At 46.2% G+C, this 25,100-nt stretch overlaps 1 protein-coding gene across 1 annotated transcript in view; it reads right to left on the bottom strand.

Annotated features, from left to right (window-relative positions):
* Window positions 1–25,100, bottom strand: part of DHX16 (DEAH-box helicase 16) — a 317,650-nt gene that overhangs the window by 59,945 nt on the left and 232,605 nt on the right. Inside the window, exons 17-19 of the mRNA XM_069635324.1 lie at window positions 15,471–15,538; window positions 15,214–15,376; window positions 4,314–4,475 (exon numbers count right to left, since the gene is read on the bottom strand). Of these exons, the coding sequence (XP_069491425.1) occupies window positions 4,314–4,475; window positions 15,214–15,376; window positions 15,471–15,538 (393 nt within the window). The remainder of the gene's footprint in view (window positions 1–4,313; window positions 4,476–15,213; window positions 15,377–15,470; window positions 15,539–25,100) is intronic.

Here is a 25,100-nt window from a genome sequence, read left to right as displayed (position 1 = left end):
ATCATTCGACGAAATGCGTGTATACCCACTTGACTATTCCTTGCCTGCCCCCACCTCACTCCACCCATACCTATCTCCTGCACTTCTTCACTGCCTGTGCAAATAACTCAAGGCCTAGTAGGACCACGACTGTTTTGCCAATGTTTTTTCTCTCCCCTGTTCCCTTCCCATTTGGCCTTGTGGCGCTTTGAAACACAATTCTGTTGTAAAAGCGCCTAACAAATGCTCAATAAAATAAAAATGAAATGAATAAAACATGCTGTGCTGTGACATTTCCTCTCACTTATTGTGGGTGTCAAACTGTTTTCTCTATACCCCTCTTCTTGGCCCACTCTCTTGCCAAGTGGGGTACACCATCGTCAACTCCCAGTTCTGTCATTCTACTATCCCAGGAGTTGTGGCGGCTTAGCAGGACACTCTGCGGTCTTTTGCGTTTCTCTGTTGCCAGCTGTAGTTTGGTTTGTGGCACCCCTGGTAACCACCAGGTAAGTTCCCTCTCTCCCAGACTTCCACCTGCATTGGCCTTCCACTGGTCTGTCTTCTCTCTGCGCACCGTCAGCTTCTTCCAGCTTTGACTGCACGGCCCCTGCTCAGATCGCAGATGTCATTGTTAGGGAGAATTCTCATTCTATGGCTAATTTCCCTTACCTATAGAGTCCCCCAGCAGCTTTGCTGAATTTGAAGGGTTTTTTTTTCTTTTTTCTGCTAAGAGTGAGACTGTTTTTCCCACTCTTAGGCATTTTTGCTATGTGTGTTCTAGGCAATTTTTTGTGTTTAAGGTCTATGGGATTTTCTCAACCCCATAAAAACCATCTTTTTTCACATGTGGTACACAGCACCCTCGGTGCAGTGACACAGGAGTGTCGTAGCGACCCCCAAACATAGACTCCATACCCTGGGACTGACTGTCTCCCAGGGCATGTAAAGTCCCAATTGACTTTACTAGTCAATTTTTATGAACTAAACCAGTACAAACCATCTTACTATGGGAGGTACTGGAAAGAGTTAATAGTTTTTCCCTTATGTTCATTTTCAAGAGGGTACCATACAGTCCCTCTCTCAAAAGTTTCTGGCTGGTGGCAGTGGTTACTACCAAAAATATTCGACCGGGAATATTTCCCTATGGGATTTTCCCATTGTTCGAGGCTACCACATTTTCTGACAGCCTCTAACATACCGCCGGGGTAATTTTATTATGAACTTTACTCCGGTAGGTTTTGTTTGCCAGAACTTTAATATAACTTCCTTCTCGTGTCTTTCTCTAAACTCCTAACCCAGGTCGGGGATCCTTTATTCGTCCTTTTGGCAGGCTTCTGCCAAGAAGTCCTCCTTTCGGCGCCACTGAGTCTGGGGTGGGTCCATTGTGTGGGAGGGGGAGAAGGACCCCTGGACAGGGGTGCCTCAGCAACCCATGTCGCACTCTATCCTGTTAGGCTGGAGGGTCTCCCGCCAAGATGACCACTCCACTGGGTCAGTGATAGCTAGGCTGTATGAATGGGGATCTTTTTGCATAAAAGCAGGGTCCTGAGGACTGGAAGAGCAAGACGTCACCACTGGAACTAAGAAGCCGAAGAGGAGAGAAGCCAAAGACATCTGCAACGACTGAACCACCGGTGAAGCCCTGCTGCAGCGTCTCACCACTTTTCTCCACACGACGAGAGAAGATCTTCATCTGCAAGAGGCTTCTTCCCTTGAGCTGGTGGGGCCAACCAGTTTGCCAATCGCCTTCCCGGACTTGCCTTGGTCGAATCTCCCGTACCCTATATTCGGAGGCCGGATAGCCAGGCACCAGTCCAGCCGGACCACGATTTAAAGGAGCATACCTTTTATTCGTCGGGCAGCACCGCGGCTGGTTTCATCTCTGGGTAGTGCAGTAACTCGAACCTTCCTCCACGATGAGAGCCTCTCTTCCTCTGCTGGATCACCCGAACTGCAGGAACTACCAGAAACAACGGCCACCAGAGGAGCCACTTCTTCATTTCAAGGTACATTGTTCCGCCAGGCCGCCCTTTCTTCGTAGTAGCACTAAAGGTTTTAAATCCTTTACCTACCTGTTGGGTTGTCTGCCCCTCTGTCAACATTGTCTTTTCAACTTCTGCATCCACCTTTTCGAAATCGTTAACCAAAGACTTGACTGCAGCTACAAGAACATTTTGCTCCTGGGCCCTTGCCCTGTACCACTGACTCTGGCACAGGCCTACTGACTCTGGCTACATTTTTTAGAACTGCCTTCTTTAGATTGATTCTCAACTAGAACTGTGTTGGTGCACCTACTTCTTATAAGCACCCTTTTCTTCCCCTTTTTGAACCTTGCGAAATGCCATTTTGCTCAGTTTTCATTTAAGTATTGGGTATACTGATGCACGGTCTTGCTTAATCCGGTTCACAAACTTATGGGAATTGTTGCTAGGGTGTGTAAGAAACTATTCCTATATAACTTGTGCTTTCTCTCCCTTGTGAGGAATTGATAAGAGTATCCCTTGTGTGTGGTTTTCACTGTGCCGTTTTGCTCAGTTTTCACTCTGGTTCACTTGGTCTACAATTTAACTTGGGAGTGTGTATATTTTTTCCTTTGACTTAATTTAACTTGCTTGATGACTGTGATACATGCGTTTTATTAGAAGTGTATAAAATAAATATATATACTTTTTAATACAAAGCTTTGGTCAGTGTTTCCTTGTGCCATAGTACTGTAGGCCTATTGTGTAAACCCTGAATACTGCTCATCTCCCTCTTGAGATAAGTCTGACTGCTCAGCCACAGCTACCAACTAAATCTTTGTGGTACAGACTGATACCAACGGGGATTTATTGCTCTCACCTGTAGTCTTAATCTTCTGTAGTGCTCCCTAAGGGAACTGCAAAGGATTCTGCCTAACAGTCATGCTTCTCTCTTGGTCTTTAAATTAAAGCTGACCAATCACGTTGTCGAAAAGACTAGAGTGTGTGTGCTTTCATTCCAGTTGGTAATGTTTACTTGCTTCTTCCTCATCCCAGTACTTCCATGGGTTACTATGCAAGCGTCTTTATCTTCAGCGATTTGTATTGGAGATATATCACAACAGTACTTGGTGGAGGGGTTTGGGTAAAGGTGGAGGGGTTAAGGGAATACTGCATTTTCCCTATGGGGTCACTTCGAACAATGGGTTCTTCCCGCTGAGCTCCACTCCCAGGGGGCGGGAGGGGGGGGGGAATAGTGGCCTCACCACCCTGGCCTCATGGGGATGGGGGCCGGGGCTTCCCCCTCTAAAGCAGTGGTGATGTCTTGGGATTCGTCACATCAGGTTGAGGAAACAGGAGCAAACGCTTGGGCGTCCAGAGTACAGCAGGGACACAGTTGTAAACCCAAGACCACAACAACGAACTAGTAAGGGTGAGTGTAAGGATCTGTGGCAGTATAGGGGTACACCATGGTTTGCACCACTATAGTTTCATATCTTGCTTGATCGGGCAGCTTACTAGCCCTTCCTGATATTGGGCCTCATTACAACATGTTTGGCAAAAAGTGTCGGTAATTCTGTTACCGCCACTTTTCCCGCAGCGCCAAACTACAAGTTGGGTGGTGGGGTGGACAGAATTACATGCAGCTGTAAACTGCCAGTAATTCTGCCGCTCCACCACCAAACTATTCCAGCATTACCTGTGGGACTCCATTGAATGGTGAATTACCACCACTGCAGGCACTTGGAATATGCCAATAATTCCAGCATTTCAAGTACCGTTAACAGTATAACCGTTTTGGTGGTATTCTGCCGGATTTACCAGTGGAATACCACCAATCTTGTAACAGGCCTCACTGTCTTGACTTGTGTTTAAGTGCCTTATTAATTTTACTATATCACTGAAGTCCTTTTAACATGCAATGGGTGGGAGGTCAGTAACTTTACATGTGAGGGGTGGGATTATATGCATATAATGCAGTGGGAGTGGGGAGCAGTAACCATCCTTGTGCAAGCTCCCTTTACAAGACGCAGAATTTACGGGTGAGGGTCAAAGGGAGCGGCTAAAAAAATGAACATTTCTTTCATGGAAAACGAGATTGCCCAGTCTATCAAACCCATGCTCATAGCAAAGGGGTGAGTCAGTGTAACCATGAATATTGGTGTTAAACCAACGACTAAATGAAAACAGACTAATTTTACCAGCCTCCGGTAAACGAAAGGCAGAGCGGGCCAGGCCAAGATTAAAGTCCATCCACAAAGCAACCATTGAGACACCAGCACTGTTGGGAAAACTCTCCCTCCTTAGGGGCTGACCAGCACAAGGCCTTCAGCCCATGCCGAAGGATGGTTGGCCTACAGAGGATCATCTCACCTTGCGGATGGGAACACTGTCTTGGTCACAAGTGGTCATTTCCACCTCAATTCTCTCCATCAAGCCTTCCAGTTGCTCACGTACATCTCTGGCCCGTCTCATAGAGCGAAACTGAATGTAGGACTCGTAGCACCACTGAGTCGAGAACCCGCTCTCCACCCACTGAGGGAACAAGAAAGACAAATGGTTATCAAGTTGCAAATCAATCCATCCCTCCTTTATTGCTGCCCGAACAGAATAGGTTTCCCCGGTCTACCAAAACAAGTCTGTCTACTGAATGTCTTGGCAATCTTCTTACAACCCTTCAAAATCTATTATTCCTAAATACAGTGTAGCTCTACTTATCAGTGGAATCACCGAGTTACCAAAATAGAAAACGCAACAGATGTCCCCATCACCAATTGATTTGGTAGCAGGACAGCGATACTGCTACCAAAGGCGATCATGCCTGGTTTTCAACGCCAGTGACATCTGGCAGGGTGGTGGGACACAGCTACTTGGGTGTTATGTGCAAAGGCCATGAGGCAGCCTGGCTCAATTCAAGAAAGGAGGTAGGCTGACCTGGGAGAACATATCGGCAACCATGAGACTGTATGGAAATCAGGGTTTCACTGGCAAGGGGATCTTAAGTCCCTCTGACCACAAACCAAGTCAAAGCTCCTAGAATACGCAGGGGAAAGGACAAAGCTCAGAGATGGGGCAGCGGGCGAGGGTCCAAAATTGTAGCCAGAACCCCTAAAATTTAATTCTTACCCAAACACTGGCCTCAGACTTTGAGATTAGCTCAGTGTTTGTGCTGTGACTTAAGGTAGGGGTACCCCAAAGTTACTCCATATTGTCCCAAAGAGTGACCTCTGCTTCATCATGGCTCCACTTGTTTTGAACCTGTGCCCCTCCTCCCCACACACACACACCCCAATCTCATCTCCCCATTTACAAGACAGATATCTTTGTTTGCCTTGAAGTCCCAGAGGGATCCCATGACCATGCCTTGTATCGGAGTATGTGAACATATTCGGCCACGGAAAGCCTGCATCACAAGACTGGGGGATGCAGTCCCCCTGAAACCAGTTCATATTGGAATATGCTGATGCCTGTATGGGATAGTGGGGATTCCTTAAAGGACTTTACCGGCCTGATAATACACCCCCCCTCCTGGGGGGGGGCGGGGGAGATCTATTACTATTTTGTACCAGGGTACTAATACTTTATTGTTTGCGAGTTCAGAAACAGCGTGTTAACAGTTTCTCAACTCAAGGAAAAAATCCCCCAAAAAAGATGGTTGCCATGGATCAGGGAGAAGGTAACAGCCATCCGTACGCCGGATACACTAGTGTTCCCAGCGCCAAAGAGGGACAAGGCAGGATAAGGTAAGTGGGGGTTGGGTATGTGGATAGGGAGGAAGGGGCAGGTGGAGTGCACTCATCTGCTACCCGGTGGGGAAGATAAAGGTCTTATTAAGATGGACTTGTTTAGAAGGAATTCTTAACTTTAGCTTGTGTCGCATCTAGATAGAAATGTGAATTTAAGCATGTGCCACACTTGGATGAAACTGTGAATGATGGCAAGTGCAACACTTGATTGGAATCGTGATCACTAGCGTGCCTCATATCTAGACAGAATATTGAAAATTAGCAACGATGGAATAGTGAATGATAGCAAACATCAGACAGACATAACTGCAAGGACAGCAATGCCAACTAACCAATCCACTAACAATTTCATCACTCTGCATACATTTCTCAAACTCTAACCAAACACAACCACAAGCCTAAAACGCAGCAATCCGCACTAACTTCACTACACTGCAACAACAAAACAAACCCCACATAGACTTGCACAACATCACACGACGACTACCGACCATAAAACACCCCAAAGCCCAGCCGATTAACTCACAACTCCGGTGGTGATAATGTTAAAGGATATTTGTACAGCGCACTAACATTTCTGAACTCTGACCTGGTGGGCAGAGGTTCAGAAGGCCAGCCTAGTTTCTTGGAGCAGGGTAACCTCTGGACAAGCCAGACCAATCAGGGTAGCTATGGCAGGCAGTCAAGACTTAAGTCTCAGGAGGGGTGAGGGCGACTGAAGGACCTCAATGAGCACACAAAGCAAGGACACTTACAAATTACTCCAGACAGGTGTTATATGAAAAATATAGACACATTTATTACAAAGCCTTTGTAACATAGGCCACAGCAAAAGAATCACAGTAACACTAAGGAAACCAACACATCACTATCAATACAATGTGTATACAAGACCATTAGGGTCTAAAGGGTTAAATGCACAAAATATGTCGACAACCTAGAGGGGAAGGAACCAGGCAGTGCAGATAGTCTTTAGGCCCTGTTCGACATCGACAATACACCCAACTAAGAGGCAGTCCAAGCCCTAAGAAGGAGCCTTGTGCTCAAAATTACATGCAATTCAAGCGCACGTGGTTGTTCCAATGGGCAAAAGAGGGCCTCTTCAGGGGTCTCTACCAGCTCGGGAAGGTGGATGAGGCGATGCAGAACAATTTCCCACTATTCAAAAATGACCTCCACTTGAAGGCAGAGGTAGTTTGAGAGTTTGGGATGGAGTCGCTATTTTGCAATAGCAGTGGAAAGGAGCGGGGCCCCCAGGGGCCACTTGTGCGTAAAAATGGACCCTTGTGCTAGGGGCCACCGGTTTGGGTATGGAGTACTCACTGGACCCCGAAAGCAAGCGGTCCCAAACTTCGCCAGTTCAGTCCACTTCGCTTGCAGGTTCGAATGTGGCAAAAAGGACGTCTCGGCACCTTTCAGTTCCCGAGATACAGCGATGAAACCCAAAGGGGACAGTGGTGATTTCTCCGCTCCGGGTGGATGAATCGACCCAGGTTCACTGCAGCAGGCTTCAGGGGCAAGACGGTCACAAATGTAGCAGACTTGCAAAAGACATTGCTGTAGCAAGGCAACACAGTAACCTGGTACAACTCCGGTCCTGGCGCACTCATCTCACTTCAGACCTGGGAATGCCAAGTGTACGAAATTCGGTGTGAGGGTGCCGAGGACACAGAGCTAGCAGTATACCAAGTTTCGAGGGCCTCCTTAAAACGGCGGCGGTGACAGAGCAAAGCAACTTGTTAGAACTGATATAATATTGTTTCGTCCTCATTGTATATGTTGGCCTATGCCCAGTCGCTTTGCGAGGAAATCCGTATTACAAGGTCGTGACCTCAACTAATCGAGCCTCCATTTTAGGTTAGAACCGCCATTTTAGTTTATTGTACAAAGTCACCCTGTAGTCTAAAATGGCCGTCTCGTGTGCTCTTGTTCTTGCCTCAACCTCTTCAACCTCTGTAGGAGGGTTAATGTCCAACCTGCCTTCAGGCTACATGTTAGGGTCATGTAGACCTTGTCCTTTGTTGACCTCAGGATCAGGGAATTACTTTAATTAGCAATGTTAACCTACAAGTATACAAGAACAATAATGCTATCCAAATACGAAATGCGAAACATTTGTTTGATCTGTATTAAAGCAATATGTAAAGAGTGTAACGTTAAATTAGAGAATAATAATGTCTGTTAGTAAATGTATTTAAAAGTAAACCGCACGCACGAGATATGTAAATTAGGAAATGAACCTGGCGCGACCCTAGCCCATTGTATAATTAACTTGTAAGAGGCTGGACATCATAACAAACTGTATAAATACGCTGATGTCCAGCTAAGAAATTCTGCTCACTGCTCACATTGAACCCTGCTGGTGGTCTCTGATGTATTGACAGCCAAATAGCTATTTGTGTACTTTGTTCTATACTGTCAGTTTTGTAATAAAGATTCTGGGAATCTTTACAAGCCTGTGTCGGTGTATTTTCCTTTGCTTGGTGTAACAGCCTTAATATTGTATTTTTATGATTCCACAAACTGGGTAAGCTGGTCAGCCCACTGGTTCACCCAGGGACACTTCCGAGAAAGTTTACTTTCAGGGTTTGATGAAGGTGCCGAGAATAGTTGGTCCCACTATTTCAATGGGTCGAAGCGTCTTTGCAGACCTTCTAGGACGACCAGATGCCGAGGGGTCCCACAGGATGACAGCGGGCTCAGGGTGCCAAACCTTCCAGCGGGTCACCATTGGTTCCTCGACCCGGCTTCGTGTTGCAGGATACTTGGATCCTATCCTTTCTTCAGTGAGAACTCAGGAGATCGACATGGTATGGGTGTTTTTGGCCTCCTCTTATCCAAAGTTCCCTTCGCGCCAAAACAGAGAGGACCCAATGGGAGATCTGCTCAGAAACACACACTCCATACGTGGGCCAATCACAGACAACGGTGGTCCCAGTCATTCATGGCACTCCAGACTCTCTGGCACCCAGCATGTCTATTGGAACCAGACATTCCAGCCCACATCCTGGAGGAACACACACAAGGCATGCAGAAGCCCACGAAAGCATTGGGTTTCGCGGGAAAGTGCATGACCAAATAAGGACTGACTCGGGTCGACTCGACCTGGGGAAGGTGAAGGGGCAAGATGGCCAAAGGACAGGACAAAGAACCTTGTGGCATGGCCATTTTGGAGCCAGGCCACCTATTCGTGCCAAACGCGGTAAGCGAGGGTAATATAGCAAGAAAGGATTCAAAACATAAGAAAAATGATAGCTGCCGCCAGTCCTGTCCATGACACATCTGCACGGTTCCTAAAAAGTCCAGTGAGAATATCTAGGGCCTTTGGAAATGACTATAGACCCAAGTGTACTGTAAGGTAAGATACATTGCACAAGAGTTGCAACATGAGGAAAGGACTAAGGGAAACAGTCTCCCAGTACTAACTGTTTTAAGGGCATGTCAGTTTCCCCATAAATAGTGAGCGAAAGCCCAGAGGAGTGCAGCTGAGGGCTGTGCTTCTCTGGCAAAGTCAGTCAATGGTGTCTAAACAGCAGCAAAAAGTTTGGGGGGTTGACACATGTAGGGAAAATTACATACAAATATGAAATCTTTCTTAACAGGTCTCCCGTTCTGAGGAGGCTCAGAGCTCGGTCTTTCCCAATGTCATGATTACCCCTTTCTGAGCCTCCTCATTGGCTGGGAGGCCGCCACAACCATCCCCCTACCCCCACCCCCCACCCACCTCCTAGCCGGATACGAATATACTTTGTGTATCAGAGCATTGTTCAAGTGATTCGACGAATGACCAGCCACTGGTGATCACTCCTGTTTCAATGACATCTGTGTGATTAGGTGCTGTGTTTACTTGCTGCCTCCTCTAGGGGATGAGATGAAAGCAGCACTCTACACCGATAACCGCATCCCCACCCCCAATACCTGCAATCCTCGAAGGCCTGCTGCTTTCAGGAAGGACCAAAGCTGTGCATCAGCTCCCATTGAAGCGCCACATCAGAGAGCAAAGCTCCACCACTCGAGAAGACCAGTAAGTACTGCCTCCGGCACTCCTTACCCCAGATACGGTGGGGATAACCTATTGCATAGTGCATCAATTTCTCCAGCATGGGTCTGGCATGGATTCACGTGCTCATGAATTTTCCCCATAGTTAAGCTGGGAATCCTTGGTAAAATAAAAAACCCTGGGCCATACTGCCCCCATCCAATGACAGTCCTCTCCATAAACTCCACCTTGGTGGCCATCTAAAGATTTTTACCGCAAGCTTCAGTGTTGGGAGTCCTCAAGTTGCACTCCAAGCAATTTGTTTGCTGTTTCAAATTTTTTCCATAAAATGTTTTTAGAGAGAAGGAGGAGAGAGAAGGAGGAGAGAGAGAGAGAGAGGGAAGAGAGAGAGAGAGAGAGAGAAGAGAGAGAGAGAGAGAGAGAGAGGAGAGAGAGAGAGGGAAGAGAGAGAGAGAGAGGGAAGAGAGAGAGAGAGAGAGGGAAGAGAGAGAGAGAGAGAGAGAGAGAGAGAGAGAGAGAGAGAGAGAGAGGGAAGAGAGAGAGAGAGATAGAGAGAGAGAGAGAGAGAGAGAGAGAGAGAGAGAGAGAGAGAGAGAGAGAGAGAGAGAGAGAGAGAGAGAGAGAGAACAAGGCCCTCCTGGTGGAACCTCTTCGGTATGTGGACCCACTACACAGATCACAAAGGGGGAGGATCTGGGAGCGGTGGGGCCCAAGTCCCCTGCACGGAAGAGGAAACGTGTCAGTCCAGACCTTACGCCACTGACTCTTTTCATCCCGAGACCGAGGGACGTGTCACTGGATAGTTAACACTATTCACAGAGATCCAGTACAGGATGGCACCGGGGCCTGCACCTCCATGGGACCCTCAGGAGCCTCTGAGGTTGAGCATACACCCTCAGAAAAGAAAGCCTAAGGGGGCACTGGTCCTCAGCATCTTCCAACCCTTCATCGCAACATGACCCCAGCTGGAGCCCCGGCTCTGCACACAGACGAGGACAACTTTGTGCCAGCTGACAAGGCAACAACACACGCAAACAAGCCCCATAGGGCCTCCCCACTGGATGGAGTTGGATCTTTTCATTCCATGATGTCAAGGGCCTCTGAGCCGTTTCAGTTGGTTCCCGAGGAGACGAAGAAGGAAGGGCTCATGTACCAGCGGTGCCAGTCAAGTAGCAAGACCACATGTCCATTCCCTTCCTGGACGACATCTGGAAGGAAGGCCTGGCTGTAATGAAGAGCCCGAGCATGGCCCTGCCCAAGCGTCACAGATTGGAGAAAAAGTACAGGGTACCTGATTCAGGGTCCAGGCACTTAAGGTCTCAGCCCTCACCCGACTCAGTGGTCTCGGTCGCAGCCAGGAAGCACTCGCCGAATCCATCGTCGATGGCCATGGTACATGAAGACCAGGAGGGGAAGAAGCTGGATGCAATGGGCAAAAGGATCATCTACACAGCAGGCTACCATCAAGGTAGCTAACGGCCTAGCCATTTTGTCCCAATATGACCAGGAACTATGGGTACAAGCTGGGTCCTATTCTGGTTTTTCTGCCTGAGGTCAAGAAGGTTGAGGCGCTAGAACTTTTTTAAGAGGGGGGAAGTGGCCTGTGACCACGCCATGGCAGTGGAGATCTCAGACATAGGTTTCTGCAAAATTGGGACCGGGGTGTCCATATGTCAGCAAGGTTGAAGGCAACCAAAGTCTGCTAGGACGTTCAGGTTAAGGTGCTGGATATGACTTGACGGGGAAAACCTCTTCGGCAAGGCATTTGAGTCTTCACAAGCCATGGAGCCGGCATGCTTGCTGGGAACCCTACAGCAACGACGACCATCATCCTTTCGATCATCCAGAGGAAAACAGCAGATCTTCCAACAGTTGTACTACACCATACCAATAGCCTTCACGCTCCTCCACGCAAGAAGTGTCTCGTTTAAGCACATGCTCGGTCAACTGGAGGAAGGGGATTTTCTGACTTTGTTGGATCTGCAGGATGCCCGTTTCCACATCCCCATTCACAAGAAGCACTGCAAGTTCATATGATTTGTGATTCAGGGTCAGCACTACCAGTTCAAGGCTCTGCCCTTTGGCCTGAAGGCGGCCCGAGGATCTTTATGAACTGTTTGGCCCCGGTGGCAGCGCATCTTCATCTACAAGGCATCCATGTGTCCCCTTACCTTGGCGACTGGCTTGTGTGTTCCCGCTCACACACACTGCCAAGCAAACACACTTCAAAGACCATACTTCTGCTGACAGAGTTGGGGTACTCCATAAACTATCCGAAGTCCTGCTTGACACCATCTCCCTGCGCACTGTTTCTAGGTGCCTGACTCAACAGGGTAACCTGTTTGGCGTCTCTCTCGGAGGAGAGGGTGGAAGCCATACAAGGCAAAGTACAGCACTTGTCATCAGCAGACAGCTACGCCACTGGGCATGATATCCTCCTGCATCAGCCTCGTCCGCCTCTGCAAGCTTCATATGTCCCCATGTTCTACATCCAGAAGCAAGGGGGACCCGCTTACCGGAACTCTCCAAGGAAGCCCAGGATCTGTGGCTATGGGCCATTTGGCAGGGTTATGTTCCGCGTCCCTTTTCACCTGGTGGCTGTCAAAGAACACCATTGCGGACTCACTCAGCAGGGAGTTGCTCTCATTCATGGCAAGAACTCTTCGCCAGGACCAGGTGGACATTCTGTCCGACAAATGGGGCAAACCCGAGATCGATCTCTTCTTCGCGACAGTGGCAAACGCCAAGTGCCAGAAGTTTGCCAGCAGGTTCCCTCAGTCGAGGAGCATGGGGGAGAACGAGAACACGAACGAACACGAACGCACACACGAACGAACACGCACACACACACACACACACAAACGAACGCACACACACACACCACACACACCACACACACACACACACACACACACCACACCACACCACACACACACACCCCCCCCCCCCACTGTGGTCGCACACTCGTCAAAGCGTTCCTCAATGGGCTCTTCTTGACTTTTCTGCCGGTGAGGGCTCCAGCCCCGACTTGGGAACTCCATGTAGTACTGACTATGCTCATGGGAGCACCTTTTGAACCTATGCATCCAGTCCTGCTCATGTTCCTCTCGTGCAAGACTGCTTTCCTCATGGTCATCACCTTGGCCAGGTGGGTTGGGGAGATCCAGGCCCTGTATTTCAAGCAGCCTTACTGGTCTTTCCTCGCTTCAGGGGTGGTAATGCATACGCACCCCACCTTTATGCCAAAGGTACTGTCAGAATTCCACCTCAACAAACCTCTGGTGTTGCCTGTCTTACTGAATCAGTCGCCAGAGGAGAGGGCCTTGCATTCGCTGGACGTTGCCCGTGCTTTGAAATTCTATGTGGCACGTACAAAGACTGCAAGACTTTTCAGTTGTTCGTCAATTTTGGACCTGTAAATCATAGAAAAGCCGTATCTGAGGCTTCCATCCCCAGGTGGCTCTCCGGCTGCACCATGCACTGCCATCGCCTGGCGAGCAGGCCGTCCTGAGATGGCGTCATCCTCTGATTTGGCAAACACGGGAAGTGGCAGTATGAACCAAGAAGAATCACAGAGGGGAGGAAGGGGTTCACGTGTGAATCCATGCCAGACCCAGGCTGGAGAGCAAGAGTTACAAGTAAGTAACTTAAACCATAGCAGTGATTGAACAGCTTACAAGGCAAGCTCTATACACCTGGTACCTGTGCATCTATGCCCATTGACTGACAGGTTTTAGCACCAACATATCTTACTTGCAAGCACAGGTAGCAAATCATGTTAAACCTTTTCAGTTTCATTGGATTCTGTGTGATGTGAACACATATCTGCTCCATATGACATGACGTGTTCGCAAAAAGCTATTTTACATTTTCTTCTATGGAGACTGCGCAAAGCATCAAGACCTACACAAGGGTTTATTTCTATTATCACTCTAAAAACTTGTGCTTAATGCCAAAATGACTGCCCTCTGATAAATGTCATTTACTATTTTCCTTTTTTATTATGATACAGAACTCGGAATTTAAAAAGAATAGGAAGGCTAGTTTTTTTCATCCCCATGTGTTATTTTGAAGGGATTCATTGCATACTGTAAGAATAAAGTGTATACATTCCTCACGCTTGAAAATGGTAACAATTCTTGCTATATAAATCATTGTAAATATGACTTCAAAATCTGAGCGCGTGAAAGGAAAAATGCCAGTCATCCCAAGCAGATGCTAATTGGCTTTAACTATAATGTGTGGAGTGCAAATGTTCTAACCTGAAGTTCTAAAACATTTTAAGGACAGTTGATGGCATTATTTGAGGCATTTGAGATACTAGATTTGAAAGGTAAACATTTTGGTAAATCCCATGTTATTTCAATAGGCCGTGAACCTCATGGTGAAGTACCCCTGATTGAAACTAGTGATTAAATTAAGGACACCCACTAATGAGGATTGGCTGGCAGTGAAACAAGGGTGGTTCAGATGAGCCTGAGGGGACAGCCGTACACCCAATATGAGTAGCTGCTTAGAACAGCAGTGACACAGACTACAGAGGTAGCAGGAGTCCAGGTTCTTGAAGAAACCAGATGGGGGCAGGGTTTGGTGGATTTAGCTGATCTACAAGCTGCACTGCCCGAGTAAGAGAAAGCAAGCAGCTAATGGAATGCACGAGAGCCACAACAATGGATCTGTCTATGGTTCAAGAACCTTCACTTTTCCAATCTTTCCACATTCTTTTTTAGAATGCTTGATTCAATACTTTGGAGGAAAAACTAAATAAGAGAGCTGAACTACTTTATTAAGAATCAAACCTCTTTCAGATGCCTTAACTCTGAGACAATAAACCTGCCCCTGGGCCCAAGTCACTATTTTCAAATTCTAGGTTTGTGACTGTTGAAATACTTTGAGATTGACATAAGCCATTTTAACCAGGTTTGCAACATGCACTTGTCTTGTCCATGGTTACACCATTAAGAGACATCATATTTCTTTGAGGTAAGCATTTCAGTTATTCCTGTGCTTTTGAAACAGCGTTTGGGATGCTGACCTTCGGTACTGCATATTAAATCAGCCAGCACTACCCCTCATTTCTTTGGTAATTATAAGTGGATCCATTAAAACACATGACAGAAGAGTGAAACCCCAACCCCCTTTTTTTAAAAAATCCATGGCTTGAGATTGCTTGTAGGTCATTCTTGGTCAACAGCCCTTAGTAGCAGTGGACTTGACAGTTATTTAACCCTTTCCCTCTGATGGGTTATGAAGGGGTCTGTTTATAGAACCTTACACCTTTCCTGGCCAACCTTAGCCACTACTGTGAGAATACCTGCAAGTTTTACTGTGCCACTATGGCTACACACAATTGGTTGCTTTAACATTTTAGAATTGAATAGAAGAACAGTAGGAAGCTGGGACTCTACTTTATTGCTAATACTGGAATGGTATATTGTTTGCCTACACTATTTTGTAATGCTCATTAGCTCTAGAAGGTAACAAAAATACATGAAAGCTAAATGTAAGTGAGAGCCAACTGTCTCACCTGCGTATAGACGTTCAGCAGCACTAGGTGGTCTCCCCCTGGTACGAAGAAGTTCATCCGAGCATTGTCTGCATGCACCACCTTGTCCTTGGGCCGGTAGAAGATGGAGTTGTTGACTGACAGCATGGCAGCTATTGTGAGGATCTCTTCAGAGCACTTGTACCTATTTAATAAAACGGTACAGAGGGTCAGAGGCAAGGCACAGTGTTATGAGCAATGTCATGTACAGAAGGCGTGTGAATGCCCCAAACTCTTACTGCTCGGAAGCCAGAATCATCTTTGAGAGCATGGGGTCCACAGGAAGTTCTGCCATTCGTCTTCCGAGCTTCAAAAGTAAGAGACAGTGTTGAGAGGCATGAAGTATGAGAGGTAGTTGAGAATGAAAAGCAACATTATTATTATAACAGTGTGGACAGCCATTTGCCATCCCATACTGGCAAAGAAATGTCTCCTCTAAACCCCTTTCCCGCCAGGTCCAGTAGGCCGACGGAGCCAAATCTCAGGTTTCACAGGCTCAGGCATCACACAGCAGACCTACCCTTAAAGGACCACGGAGCAGTCGGGCTCCAAAAAGCAGCGCAGTCCTGCATATCCTCAACCACCTTCCCTAACTTTTACCCAGGGACTCCACTCAACCTCCCAGGAATGTTGGGGGGATTTCCATAGCCCTCTGGCGGGTTGTGACACATCAGGTTCCAACCCAAGAGATTGGCTAAACTCCCTGTGGGCAACAAGGACAGCCAGGCTTCACTACAAAGGAAGGGAGAAGGCTGGTGGACAGGTAATGGTTAGCCCCGATAACAGGAAAGAGGATGCTACACAGATCTACTGACAAACACATACACTTTATCAAAGGGGTACACATGGTCACACAGCTCAAACTATTTTAGTTGGACACTAAAACCGTGTGTGTATTAACACATAAAGGGTCTCATTAGGCAGACCCTTCTCACGCATATAGAAAACACCAGGTTGTGTTATAATGCTAAGTTGTGAGAGAATAAGGGATCCAGAGCATTAGTAGATCAGTTGTGTCAAGAGTCCAGAATGCTAAGATACGAATGTTATTCTTCAACATGTAATACACATGAGAAACAGAAAACCTACAGTTAAATCCTACATTTAAATGTAGTACCTAGAGGGAGTGAAAGGGTTAAACAATTTAAGCGCTGCCCAATGGGCCGCCTACAGAAAGACTTGCAATACAAGCATCAAGTCCCATCACTGCCACAAATGGGTGGATACAACATAACAAAAGTTAGATGCTGTAGCCCAATACACTGCAACACACAGGAGTGCAGCAATCCAAGGCCTTCATAAATCACAGCCACCAGCTAGAACTCCCGTTTTGTTGTAAAAAATTCCATGGACCCGCCAGAAATAGCCAAGTAACGCATCTAGTCCCTTAAAGTTCTGAGTTTGCGCACATCAAGAGTTCCCATTAGCAATCATTGTGGGCTCAAACCACGTCTACGGTTAAGAGTAAAAGATTCCCCGATGCAATTATCAGGATAAAGTCCAAAAGCAAGTGGTTATTATGGGTTCAGTTCAAAGTCATACTTGTTGTACCCCAGAGCTGTGACCAAAGATGCAAGCAACGCAAGGGAACACCAGATGAGAAGCTACAGATCCAGGCTAGAGACCCGGCCGGCGACAGAAGTGGAGCAGGATTTGGATCAATGTACGTCATAAGCAAGCCATAGTAGAATGGGGGCATGTAAAACACCACAAATTCATAGCCAGGGGACACCTGAAGAGCATTACGAATTCCTCAGAACATGTAGTGTGAGCAACAGTCACTCAGCATTCAGTTCGGAAGGGGTTGCAGAACCCATTAAATGCTGGGCTTCTTCTGCAGGGACAGGGACTGGTAATCTGTACACAGGGCCTTAAATTCTGGACCAGCGATGGCCGAGAGCAGGAAAAAGAAGAATAATAGTGACCCAAAGTGATGATCAACAAGGACAGAGAAACTGGGCCATGGAGATCTGGGCATCTCAGGAGGAAAAGCAGGGCAGCAAGCCAACAAATGGCAGTGCCAGAAGAGGAACAATGGTTGGTGGTGACCCAGGACGATCAAAGACCGAGTTGGAGCAGAGGAATGGAGACCACCACTCTTCTGGGCAATGGAGGCTTACTACCTCGAGATGTTTGGTCCGAAAGCATTTAATGGGAAAGCTACACGGCAGCAACCCAGGAATGTTCACAGGTTAGTCAGTCCAGCCAGCAAGCAAGCAAGTGGGGCCGGGAGGAGGAACAGCCCAGGAAGAACATACAACCACCAAAAGAAGAAACCCCATGTGAGACAACAGGAGACAGGGCACAACAAGTATGCCCAAACTGGGTCCTGGAAAGCAGCAGCCCATCCGTGGTAAATCCTTCAGCCATTCAGGTAAGAATCAGCTGGAATCAGCTGACCTCCCCTAGATATGCACATTCACTCATGGGCCGTTTAAAGTCAGCCGTCCATTCACACACATGTTTTGGTAGCCAATTAGACTGGCTTGGAAACCCATAAAGCACTCGTATCCACCTACACTGTATGTGAACTGGGGCAGAAAAACAGGTTAAACCAAACTGGAGGGTGCAGGGCTGGGCTCAGGGTGAGCACATGCTTGCAAACCTGCTGTACTCCCGGTGAAGCCAAAGCTAAATTAGAGCTGGCAACAGCTGAGAGGAAAGATTTTCTTTTTTGCAACCCCATTATTTTTGCCAATTTTGACCCTGACGTTTTGAAGGGTTCCTTCCCTTTTTCTCACATTATGACTTGTTAGGGTGATTTTAGTGAAACATCGTTTGGTGGATCACATGACCATGTGATGTTAACATGACTGGGATCTCGTTTCAAGAGTTCCGTTTTGATATATTTCACTTGGACCAGAGCATCAAATGTTGGCCCAGTACTGGAGCGGACATGGAAATTAATACTTTGATCTATTGTCCCCCTTTGCCACTTCCTTGCAGTGCCCTTGCAGTGGGCCCCCGCTTCTAGTTCCTTCAATGGTTGCCTGTGTTTGTATCAGTTTGAGGGGGGGTAGCGGGTGCAATTCTTTTATGATGGTGGTTGCGGTGTTAATGTTTGCTATGGTTTTATTTTCAAAAACACGTGATATTGCTTATTTTATATATACAATAATCTATCCTTCTGGATACTAGCACAATGTGGCCAGGGCCAATTGCTATATACCGTTTCCATCATTGGGCTTAAGTAATGATGGGGATCTTATTCTTGAGTTGAGTACTCTCGCATCTCCATGTATTCCTGGCATGTGGGGTGGTAAGTGTTTTGTTGGCTGTCGGCTCATGTTAAGATATGGGGAAAATGCAGCTCTTCATTGTATCATACTGCACACCTGTTTGACTGTTTGCGGCGGTGCACTATCTGCTATGTCTGGGGAGATTTTATTGGCACTTTTGGGGTACTGTGCCTTTGCTGCCGTGATCTGGATGCACCTTTTGTTGTGGGCTACGTGTATCAGCTTGTTTTGACTGCTGGGCTGAGGGGACATGTATTGTTTATTTATTTATTTACAGATGGTTTGGCTAATTGCTTTGTGGTTGTTTTTTCTTGTTGAGGTATGTATATGGATTTAGGGATTGCAATTTGGTTCTTGGTTTTCAGCAGTGATGCTTGTGTTCATGTATGGGCAATTGTAATCTTATTCGGGAGGGGTGCCAGGGGTATTGGGTTTTTTTTTCTTGAGCGCTTGTAACGTTGGCGTCATATTTCTGTTTTAGGGGGTTAGGATTTTCTTTGGTTTTTTTGTTTTTTGAACTAGTGCTTACTTTTTGGTTTCATTTCGGACCTTTCACTATGTCTGCTAGCAGGGAATCGTGTCTTTCGATCACCTCATGGAATATTAATGGTATGAATAATCCGGTGAAACAGCAGAAGATTCTTAATTGTATTGAGGATATGAAATGTGATGTTTGTTTTTTGCAGGAAACTCACCTATTGAAAGAGGATGTAAGTGTTTTACAGAAGAGGTGGGTTGGCAGTGCCTTCACCTCATGCTATTCCAGTAGAAGCAGGGGTGTTGCAATTCTTGTTCGAAAAGGTTCGCCGATTAAGAATTTGAAAACTTGCAGTGATAAAGCAGGCAGGATGATTGCTCTTTTGATGGATATTCAGGGGACTAAGAATGTGTTTTGCAGTGTTTATGCTCCATCTATGGATGATGGTTCCTTATATAGGGATATGTCGCAATTATTGCTTGATCTGGATTGTTCCAATATTTTGATTGGAGGCGATTTTAATTTGGTTTATGATCCTTCTATTGATCGTTCAAATCAGAGGATGATTCAGAGGAAAGATATTCATTATCGTTCATTTAGGAATCTTATTGAGGATTTTGATTTGAAAGATTGCTGGAGGCTGCAACACCCTAATGTAAGGGAATTTACCTTTTATTCTGGCTCGCATTCTAGTTATTCGAGAATTGATATGCTACTCACGGCGGGTGGGATGACCGCGAATTTGTTAGACAGCAGTATTGGCTCTATTGCTGTTACTGATCATGCTCCTGTCTTTATGAGGATAGCTCTGCACTTTGAGTGCTGTAGATCGTTTCAATGGAAAATGAATACATCAATTTTATATGATGATGTCCTATTGGAGAAGCTTCGGACTGAAGCTGAATTTTTTGTGTTGGAAAATACTTCGGAAGAACTTAGTAAAAGAACAATCTGGGAGGCCTTTAAATGTACAATGCGAGGTCTTGCTCTAAGTTTGTCTAGCAGCAAAAGGAAGAAAATGGATAGGTTGACTTCGGATATTGATGCTCGTATTATTGGGGTGACGAGGGAATTGGTGTGTGCTCCGAATGATGATGGTAAGAGGAATGAGTTAAGGAAGCTGAAGAGGGAACTGGATGACATTTTGAATATGAAAGCTAATAACGATTTGTATAGGATCAAGTGTACTTATTTCAAACGAGGCGAAAAGTGTGATAAGTGGCTAGCCTACAGATTGAGACAACAACACTCTGAGGGTGCCATTACTTCAGTTCAGGATGGGAATGGTGTGACCACTTATGATCCGCGTGAGATTAATGCAGTCTTTAAGACCTTTTATGCTGATTTATATAGAAATGAATCTGATGTTACTGGTCAAGGTGAACATTTTATGCACAGGTTGGATGTTCCAAAGGTTAATTGTGATGAGGAGGAAGAGTTGAACAGACAGGTCACAATTGATGAAATCAGGTTTGCCATTGGTAAATTGAATTCTGGGAAGACTCCGGGACCTGATGGTTTACCGGTTGAGTTCTATAATATTCTGCCAGAGAAGGTGTTGGGTCTTTTGAAGGCTATGTATACTGAATCCAAGGAAGCTGGACTTCTCCCGTCGTCTACAAACCATGCTACTATTTCAGTCTTTTTAAAGAAGGGCAAGGATGGTAACTTGCTGTCAAATTATCGACCAATCAGTTTGATAAACACTGACAATAAGATTTTGGCTAAATTACTTGCTTTACGGATTGAACAACTCATGCCGAAGCTTATTCACACTGACCAATCTGGGTTTGTTAAAGGCCGTAGGACTTCCAGTAATATCAGGAATTTGTTATTGACCATGTCCCATGCACGGGATTTAGATGAAGACGTGGCGATTTTCTCCCTAGATGCTGAGAAAGCATTTGATCGAATTAACTGGCAATATTTGTTTATGGTTTTACGAAATATGAACATGGGAGAAGAATACATTGCGTGGGTGGCCCTTTTATATGCTCGCCCCACAGCCGATGTTAAAACTAATGGCTTATTGTCGGAATCTTTTGATTTACATAGGGGCACTAGGCAAGGTTGTCCATTGTCCCCGTTGTTGTTTGTCCTAGCCATTGAACCGCTGGCTATTGCATTGAGAGGTGATTTGAATTTGCAAGGTGTTTCCTTTCACGGTGTTGAACAGAAGATTTGGTTCTACGCAGATGATCTTTTATTAGTTTTGAGGAACTTGGATTTATCTTTGCATTCGTTGATGAACACACTTAATTGGTTTCATGAAGTGGCTGGATATAAGATTAACTGGTCTAAATCGGAGGTAATGCTGGTGACTGCACATTGTGATAAGTCTTTGGTGGTGGGGTTTGGATTTCAATGGTGTGAGAAAACACTGAAGTACTTGGGGGTTTGGTTGACTCCGGATGTCAGTGATATGGTTGAAGAGAACATGGGTATGGTTTGTAAGGAACTGAAATTGAACGTCCAAAGGTGGTCGGTATTGCATCTATCTCTGTGGGGTAAGGTAAATGCGCTAAAAATGAATTCTGCACCAAAAATTAATTATATTCTGAGTATGCTTCCCCTGAAAATTGGTCAATCTTTTTGGAAGTTGATTGATACCACTCTCCAGTCCTTTCTTTGGGATGAGAAACCGCCAAGACTGAAGCTTTGGAAACTCCAGCTTCCGGTTGAGAAGGGGGGACTAGGTGTCCCAAACTTTAAGGCATATCATTTGGCCTTCTCGTGCCAATTTTTTCTTCCTTTTTTGAAGGATTCTCCTAGTGTGTGGGCAATGGCAGAGGCAAGTGTGATGGGCCCACTCGCCCCAAGAGCGATATTCACGACTGTTAGCAAACGTGGTAGTAGATGCCCCTTGACAGAGTTTCTAAGAGACGTTTGGAAGAATATCTATGATGTGTGGCTCGGTTGTCTGAAATTGCCTGATGCATCTCTGTGGTTGAATAAAGCTATAACGGGCAATGGCAAGTTGTTGTTTTGGCCGGAGTGTTTTCTTGGCGGAATTCAATGGATTAGTGATGTTTTTAAAGATGGAAAATGGATTGACTATGCTGAGTTAAGTGCTACTTTTACTGTTGAAAATGTTTCTATCTTGGACTTCAGGAAATTGAAGAGATGTATTGGTGAAGTGCATTGTGACGGGGTTGCCAATGTTGAACTTTTCACTACTGGCGTTCAGTCGCTTGCGAGTAGGGTTTATCATCGAATTGTATCGAATAATAAGGAGAATACTGAATTAATTAATGAATGGAGCAGAAGAGTAGGTTGTGAAATCACTTCTGACCTGTGGCTTGTGATGTGTGCGAATGTGAAGCTTTGTTCGATAAGTTTGACTGAACGGTCGAGACAAATCAAAATTCTCAATAGAGTTTTTTGGAGCCCGGAAAGGCTTAAAAATAGAGGTTTGTCTGATTCTGACGTTTGTTGGTGTTGCTGGAGTGAGAAAGGCAGTATGGAACATTTGCTGTGGGACTGTGTGAGGGTTCGTGGTTTTTGGCATGAGGTTTGTATTATTTGTCTCGGGGTTCTGAACCAAAATGTTGACTTGGATTTTAAGACTATGGTGCTAGGCTGCGATGATTTACTTGACGACCTTTCACTATCGGAAAAGAAATTTTTGTTCAGAGGTGCTTCTATTTGCAAAAAAATGATTTTGAGGAGCTGGAAATCGTGTGTCTCACCAATATTGGAGGATTGGATTACAGAAATGAACTGCTTAGCGAATATTGAGAAATTTATATACAGAAAAATGGGGAAATTGAGTTTATATACAAAGGTCTGGGGAGCTTTTTTGAGTAGGTACTAGTTCATCGTTAAATTCTTTCTTTTTCTATTCCTACATGTTTATATCCTTTATGCTGTGCTATGATATTTTGTGATTTATTGTTCAGTCCTGTTCTAAGTACTCAAATTAAAATAAAGAATTAAAAAAAAAAACATTATGGGGAAGCGGACTTAGTCCTTCAGACCATCAGTGCTGGGGATTCTTGTATTTTTACATTGCACACAGTGCAGTGCAATTGGGATACTTCTGTATCAACCTGGCTTTTTACACATGGGACTTTGGTTACTCTTATATGTGCCAAAAGACAAGTTGGTGGCAGCAGTTACATTTTTAAATGTTAAAGGTATTTGTACCGCGCACCGTCACCAATGCAATTAGTCCCCAGGCAGATCTGCAAACAAGAATGGGGGTGGGCTAGTCGGGTGAAGAGTGAATAGGAAAGTGAAAAAAGTGGTGTGATGTTGGACAGCTTCATTTCGGTTTTCCCCGTGCGCTGAGCTTTTGTGTGAATAGTTGATCGGTGCGAGACCTCGTGTGCTGTTGGTGGGATTTATGTGTTGGTTGTTTGTTGCAGTGTGGTGAAGTGCATGCAGTTTGCTGAGCGAGAGGTGGTTGTGTGGATTTTCTTGTGAGTTAGCTATGCAGAGATTTGAGCATTGGGTTAGTGGGTTATATGTCCTCGCTCTCTAGATGTGATGTGTGCTAATTTCCAAGTTATTTCCAGATGTGGTGCGTGGATATCTCCACATTTCTATCTAGATGCAGCACTGGCAAAAATTCACAATCCTGTGTAGATGTGACACAGCTAAAATTCACACTTCTATCTAAATGTGGCACTAGCTAATACTCACAATCCCGACTAGATGCAACGCAAGCTACTATTCACAGGTCTCTCAAAATGTGGCAATGGCTAATTCACAATCTTGTCTAGATGTGGCGCAGGCTAATATTCACAGTTCTCTCTACATGTGGCAGTGGCTGATCTTCTCAATCCTGTCTAGAAACGACGCAAGGCAACCTTCACAATCCGGTCTAGATGTGGCGCAGGCTAATAATAATTCTCTATACATGTGGTAGTGACTTATAATCACAATTCTATCAAGTTGTTAAGCTGGCTAGTGTTAATATCCTGGTCTGCTATCTTCTGAGTGTAGGTTGAGTGGCAGGGCCTCTGGAGTAGCTACTCCCCACCCAGGCCACACCTACCTTGATGGTGGCTGCTGATCACTGAGTTCCCCTGCAGACATTATCTGGGGCCACCTCAGTTGGAGCTGCCCTTTGCCTCGGGGGCCCTTAGCCGCAGGGGCGGCAGGGCAGAGGGCTGCCCAGGTCAGGTCCAGGATAAGGAGGGGTGGACCAATAAGGGCCAGGGGTACGGTGCCGGAGGCGGGACTGTGAAGGGGAAGCTGGTACGCGGGTTTGGAGCATGCGGGGGTCGCGCTTGGGAAATGCAGCACCACGACAGTAAAATGTGGCCCAAGGGGACCAGAATACACACGCTCACCTGTTTGCCAAGATGGAAATGGCACAGGGAGCAAGTGTGCAGAGGGTTAGGCCCTCGCCAGCACACACGGAACAAATTGGCCAATAAGGGCCAAGGGGAGGGCGCGGGAGGCGGGACTGAAGGGGGAAGCTGGAACACAGGTTTGGAGCCCGCGAGGGTCACGCTCGGGAAATGCAGTACCGCGATACTAAAATAGGGAGCAGGGTGACCAGAATTCACACGCTTCACAACGTTTTGCCAAGATGGAAAATGACAATTTTTGATTTATTTTTATTGTGCACATTTGCATTTTCCGCATCTGGCTACTAAACATGGCTAGTGCCTTAAAATGGCCATGCCATGAGATTTTGATTTGTTTTTGGGCAATATTTTACTTGGCCATCTTTCTGCACTCCCTTTACAGGACATCCCATAGAAGGTCATGCACTTGCCGGGGAAAGCTGCTGCTTTCGTGGTGGCTATCTTGGGGAAGACTAGACCGCGTATGTGTCAGTAGGCAACGCCGTAATGGCACAACAGAGTGCGCACCACCATCGTCATGCCAGGGGCTTCGGAGTCTGACAGCTAAACACAGAGTCAAGGGGCAGATTGGGGGGGGGGGGGGCACTGGTGGTCCAGTGACTAAGGTTAAGGAGGCAGGTAGAGGACAGTTCTACGAATAGGTCTTATTTGCAGGTGAGCAAAATCATTTTAGTTGGCTAGGTCCAATGGGATTTTCACCCCAAGAGGACCTAGGGTGCCCTTGAGAGGGGTGCAAGTAACAGCTTAACTGCAGCCCTCCTGGTGCACTAAATCACACAGCAAGAGCAAGGTAAGTGCCAAGCTTTGAGACCGTACCTTTTCAGTGGAGAATTC

Source organism: Ambystoma mexicanum, chromosome 13 (genome assembly GCF_040938575.1).
Source record: "Ambystoma mexicanum isolate Mex_15411 chromosome 13, UKY_AmexF1_1, whole genome shotgun sequence".
Taxonomy (NCBI): Eukaryota; Metazoa; Chordata; class Amphibia; order Caudata; family Ambystomatidae; genus Ambystoma; species Ambystoma mexicanum.
The sequence above is the reverse complement of the archived record's forward strand: the minus strand, read 5'-3'. Positions and strand labels throughout refer to the sequence as shown.